Source organism: Nicotiana tabacum, chromosome 1, assembly GCF_000715075.1.
Source record: "Nicotiana tabacum cultivar K326 chromosome 1, ASM71507v2, whole genome shotgun sequence".
NCBI classification, from domain to species: domain Eukaryota; kingdom Viridiplantae; phylum Streptophyta; class Magnoliopsida; order Solanales; family Solanaceae; genus Nicotiana; species Nicotiana tabacum.
The window spans coordinates 371,856-378,126 of NC_134080.1; the positions used below are offsets into that span (position 1 = coordinate 371,856).

The window sequence follows — 6,271 nt, forward strand, 5'->3', positions numbered from 1 at the left end:
TTCAAAATATTACTAAAACATTACACCCTGTTTCCCATTATTGTTGATTATAATCATTTTGGCTTTTATAAAACGAATTGAGTCGTCTATATTACAGTCTAAAACTAGACGGGGGATAATGCAATGTATTCCTTCTGTTGCAATTTATGTCGTATCTTTCAAATTTTGAGAGTCAAACTTTTAAATTTAATTTGACCTTAAGTTCAAATATAGAATCTTTATATTTTTTAAATTAAATTTACATATTTAGAAACTACTAAAAAAATTCAATAAGTCACAATAATTAATACTCCATCCGATCCACAATAAGTGATCATTTTATCTTTGTCATGCCCATTAAGGAAATACGAGCTCCTATAGAAAAAATGATTTACTAAATTAGCCTTAATTATTTATTATTTTGGCACATTGGAATATGTAAATAAGGGCAAATTTTGGAAAATAAAATTAATTCCTTCTTGATTATGTAAATGGACACTTATTTTGAACTAAAATAAAAAATATAAATTGGTCACTTATTGTGAACCGGAGAGAGTAATTCAAAATATTTAAAAGACATAAAGAAATCTTGGAAAGAAGAACCCGTTTGACTCTCAAAATTAGAACGGTGCTAATTAGGACGAAGTAATTAATATGCCAAATACTTGAACTATCATTCAAAAATAAGATGGAATATAAGTAAAAGCAAAAGAATAAATAAATATAAAACTTTCGACTATTCATTGCTCTTAATATAATCGTTGATTATCACATCCCATTATCATTTTTTGGTGATATTTATACTAGACTATCTAAACATTCAGCTTGCATTTCCACATACAAATTCAAAGAAATTAAAATAAAAAATAAAAAAGAAAAGAAAAAGTAAACTAGCCCAATCAGACTTTCATTTTGTCCAAATATTTGAAATAGGATAGAACTTTTTTACTTTTGGTGATAAAAATGATGGTGGGGAATGCACATTAATTCTTGAACTTCTTCGTGTCATCAAACAAGTTGAGAATTAAACTTAGCCTGTTGAATTTCTCCAAATTTCCTCAAGTTCTCTGGCAAAAGATCTTTGTCTGCCGACAACAATGGTGATGTGATCTTTCTTCTCGACCACCTTAACATGAGCACGAGGAATTCTTGACTGTACATTGTAGCTGCATTCCACCGGAATTAGCTCGTCGTCTTCGCCGTGGAATACAGTGACTTCGCATTTTAGCCTGTTCCTCACGATGTCTAAGTATCCTTCTATTTTTCCAGCAGTTCCACATATTATGTTGTGTAGTGTATGCCATGCTGCGTTGTGTGTGTGGCAGCAGAACCCCTCTATTAAATATGTCTTAATCCTGCATTCAATATTCCGTCAGATTCTACTAGCGAATTTAACTTCTATACACTAACAATACAACGAACTTTTACATACGGATGGCAATGGGGGGCGGGGCGGGACAGGTGCAGTGCAGGTTGGAGCTTAAGCCGCAAAATTTCAACCATCCCCACCCCGCATTTTTTTTTTTAGATGTAAGTTGCTATAACAAGCATGGATAGATGCCTATGTAACATGGCAAGTGACATGTTACAACAGGTAGAAAAATATATTTGGTAGTGAAAAAATATTCTACACCGTCACCGTATGAAGTTTAAATTATTTACTATATAATAGATACGTAAGTGTCTAATTTCTCAACAAGATTTGACTATTAAATGTATACGTTTCGTCCTTTGTTCTTGGTCTTCACCAAATTCAAGGACTGGGTGTTTGAACCACACAACTTTGTCACTGTTCTTTCATAGTCCTTCTACGTTATTATTTGGAACGTATACAAACTGAGTAATTGAGATAATAATTAAGAGATGCTGCTAGCTGCTAAACCAACCAAAAATAAATCGAGAAATAATTATGAGAAAGGAAGAAAAGGTTGGAGCAGTAGATGCAGTTGGTTGGTCGTTGTTTGAGTTAATAAAGAAAACCCCATTGTATCATTTTCTCTGGATCTTTGATGCACAAACATTTATTACAGCAATGGAAAACTACATGAAGAGCGCCGATGATTACTGTTCATATTCTTTAATGCAAATATTGAAGGCCCTTTAGTATTTCTTTGTTAGAATAGTATCCTATTGTTAGGGGCGAAGGTAGCCTTATAGTTACGGGTTCGATAGAACCCAATAACTTTGGACCAAACCTTATATTTGTATTAAAAAATTTATTAAATATGTATAAATAGTGTATCTAAAACTCAGTAAGTAAAAAGAATTATAGTGCAGAACCCATAAATTAAAAATTCTTGATTCGCCTCTGATACACGTATACTAAAATCAATATGGTGAGAAAATTGGTACATGTTACGTGGAAGGAAATAAAATACTCCATTATCTCTTCATTTTTTCCCATTGAGGACATATTTATGTATTAAAGTTTGAAATGAATGTCCACATAATAATGGGCCATTATATATGCATAGGTCTCTGCATACCTCAACCATAGACCTAAAATTACGACCTAACACAAAGCTACTTGGTGCGCCATGTGACTAACTTAAATGACGTGGATTGGAAAAACTCAATCCTCCAATTGTGTACTTAAAAGAAGAAAAAAGACGGTGGACAGGGAAAAGATATGACAGAAAAATTGTGAAGGATATATAGTCAAGGGAGTAGGGACTATGATAAATAAGTTTCTAGATTTTGGAACTTTGATTAGTGTAATCTCATTAGAAGGAGCACGCACCAAATAAATTTATTTCTTAGCCTTAATGATTCTTAGCTCAATATGGAGCCGCTGAATATAGTTGCACTACGAGTATCATAGCTTAATTCTTGTGTGGTCCAAAATTATGCATACAGTTGGTAATTGGTATGTTCATTTCCATGATTCTAAATTGACATACAATTAGATATCTCTATAACAACATCTTTATATAAGAACCATTCACTATGTATAAAAGTCAAGTTTTTTCAGAACCGATTTTTATGTTATGTTATAATATATGTCCTTTATAACATCACCTCACTATAACAGCCAAAAAATATCGAAACAAATATGGCTGTTATAGAGAGATTTGACTGCATAACAAAATCAACCATTTCAGAAGCCCCGGTAGTAAGTTATTTCGACATGTTAAATGACTTTTTTACAATATGAATTGCCATGTATGCAAATTCAACTAATTAAACGTGAAACATTGCTAGGAATATGGTCACTATATTTGCTTAGGCAAATTCAAACACGTATTCTAGTTGCTTTTGTTTCGCTATCTATATGTTGGAAAATAGAGAGACCATTTTTTGACCTCATATAAATGCATTTAAATACAATAATAAAGTCATAGTTAATTGAGGTAGTTTGGACAATAAAACCTAATCAAAGTATAGAGGAGACAGGGCATAAAGTGGAACAAAGCAAGAAGTAAATGTGGGTAGGAAAATGTTTGCAAAACACACCTGTTTCTGGTAATAAGTTTGGTGAGAAACTCCCACAGACGATGATTTTTGCAGATGACAAGGCAAATGGTTCTGCTTACGTGTTCATACCAACATGCTATAGACGAACCAAAGGCAATCGGTGGCCATACTCGCCTTGGCGCTACTCTTCTCATCATATATTGCGTAGCTTGTTCTCCCTTTGGTGCTGGAAAATATGGCTGTCATTTTTGTCATAATAAATGTCATCACAAGGAAAAATAAAATAAAGTAGTTAACCTAAATAATCACTAATTCAATCACTTGAACCAAAAATAGTAATATATGTATAATAAGTGTACTATCTAAGTATACTGATTAGGAAAAGTAAACAGTAAATATGTCCGACTATTTGTATAAAGATCCCATCGTTTTTCTAATAATTAATTGGTCACATGTTGAAAACAGGTAGCTGCTTACCGGTGCAATTAAAGTGAGGGATTTGACTGAGCCAGGATACTTTACAGCTAATGCTAGAGCCAAAATACACCCCAAGGAATGTGCCACAATGTGGAAAGATTTCACTTTGTATGGCTCTAAAACTGATTTCTCAATCATGTCTAGATGTTCTCTTATGGTGTAAAGTGAATCATTTGGCTTTGGACTTCTTCCAAATCCTAGCAAATCCACTGCAAATAACCTATACTTTGATTTTGCTGCCTTTGAAAAGTTTGGAAATAGTGTCTCTGTCCAAAATGCCGATGATGATATGAACCCATGAATGAAGATTACATCCTCTTGCACGTTCTCTGATTATATTCAAAAGGTGTTAATTAAACCAAACAAAACAAAAACATGAATAAAAATTAAGAAATAGAAGCTGTAAACTTATTTTGGTATACCTTTGGAACCATCAACTCGGACAAAAAGTGAATCTTTGCTAGAAGATGACCAAGAATTACAAGTTTTACAATCACAATCCGACCATCTAGGATTAAGATCATGAGATTTCTGCCCACCAATTTTGCCTTGAAGCATTTCCACAATGGTGGAATTAACAGTGAAAGTTGAACGTACACTTCCATTTTTCAACCTCTCACAAGACTGTTGTATAACAGCAGCATTGTCCAATTTACGTCGCTTTAGCTCATTCACTGTAGATTTCGACACTTCGGATACTAACGAAGGCCGAGTGTAAAGAGTGTCTGAAATTTCTTCAAGATGCAGCTTGCTAGAAGAAGTCAGGCACACAATCTTTGATTCTCCTTGTTCAGACACCAAGATTGTACCACTGCTCGTTATAGCTTCTTTTGTTGAAGAACAATAACAAGGCTTCCACTCTGCTTCAATAATGAAATCAATGACTTTGTATGTGTAACAGAGAAGGAAATCAAGAATGTCGAGAACAGTGAAAACAAGGAAACTGATGGCTTCATTTAACACTTTCCCTGCTAGTATAAGGCTTGATCTAGCATTTTCTTTAAACGCGGCCATGAGTTTAATTTTAAGATTGTCGTTAGCCTGTGTTTTTACAATGGCGAGGCACCCAAAGTGCCAATGCCACTAAAATCTTGAGCTTGTTCTCCTTTGTTCTTGGATTTTGATTATTTCCAAATGGCTATGGCTAATGAAAAAGAAAAAGACCAATGAGATTGAGTTTTTGACTAGAGGATTATTTGAGGAAAGCGTGTGAGAATGGCTTCTTTTTTTTCTCAAAATTTGGTGGGAGAGAATAGGAAGATAGATAAATAAAGAGGCTGAGGATCTAGACACGTAATTACTGGTAACAGATCAATGAATTCATTGTTACATTAAAAACATTGCCCCCCGAGACTCTGAAAATAAGAAGAAAAGTTGGGTGGTGGTTGAACCTCTTAGTAAACTTTTATTATTTTTCTTCAACCCTTGTTTTACTCCATAGAATTTGGCTTCCTATTTATAGCTAAAAAATTGTTGAAACCCCAAAATTTTGGCTAAGTGAACGTACACCACCGATTGAAAAATGCAACCACTAAATCTGCATATATAACCACCTCTTCGAATCAAACAATTAAAAAAGAAACAGGATTTATTCTTCTCTAATGTAAGTATACCTAAAAATATGTAATATTTGGAAAATATCTGTTGTTGGAATTTTGTTAGTTAGATTGAAGTAAATTGATTCTGGAAAAATTCATTCCCTTATAGCTTTGTTTGGATGTTTGTATCGTTTGCTGTTGTTTCATGATAATACACGACCATAACGCAACTACACCAAATCAATCGTTACATAAAGTGACGCATTTCTTCGTTACGTAACGACGGATTTAACGATATAATACAATAAAATTTATGTAACAATAACATAATATAATAGGTAACAACCATCCAAACAGGCTGTTAGTTGTAATCATTATTAACTTATGAGCTTCGCTTACCCATCAGAATACTCACCTTTAATCTAGGAGAAGCACCAAATTTTATGAAACTATCTTTTACACAGTTCATGAGCTAGAGAATGTAGCATATAATTTTTGCTACACACGAAAGAGATGATTTGACCTACTCCTTTTCTGAATTATATTGTAACAATAAGATTCAATGTAGCCAATTGCATATAACATACCATAAGATTTTGCGTATCTTAAATTCTAGAAAGTTTCTGGTATAACAAAATTAATTAGCTCTTACTTTCTCCGGTCCACAATAAGTGATCAATTTGCCTTTTTATTTTGGTCCAAAATAAGTGTCCATTTATATAATCAAGAAAAAATTCAATTGTTTTTCCAAACTTACCCTTATGTATGTATCCCTAAAAAGTCTTTTACTCCTAACATTAAATTATGATGCAACATTTAATTAAGGGTAGTTTAGTCAGACTAACAATTTTTGTCTAGATTTT

At 33.2% G+C, this 6,271-nt stretch overlaps 1 protein-coding gene across 1 annotated transcript; it reads right to left on the reverse strand.

Annotated features, from left to right (window-relative positions):
* Positions 1-693: 693 nt before the first annotated feature.
* Positions 694-5,301, reverse strand: LOC107769639 (putative lysophospholipase BODYGUARD 3). The gene is made up of 4 exons (XM_016588873.2): positions 4,293-5,301; positions 3,871-4,199; positions 3,433-3,632; positions 694-1,334 (listed from the first exon to the last, which is right to left on the reverse strand). Exons 1-4 carry the CDS (start codon positions 4,882-4,884, stop codon positions 1,010-1,012), a joined length of 1,446 nt encoding a protein of 481 aa, XP_016444359.1. The 5' UTR covers positions 4,885-5,301; the 3' UTR covers positions 694-1,009.
* Positions 5,302-6,271: the final 970 nt, after the last annotated feature.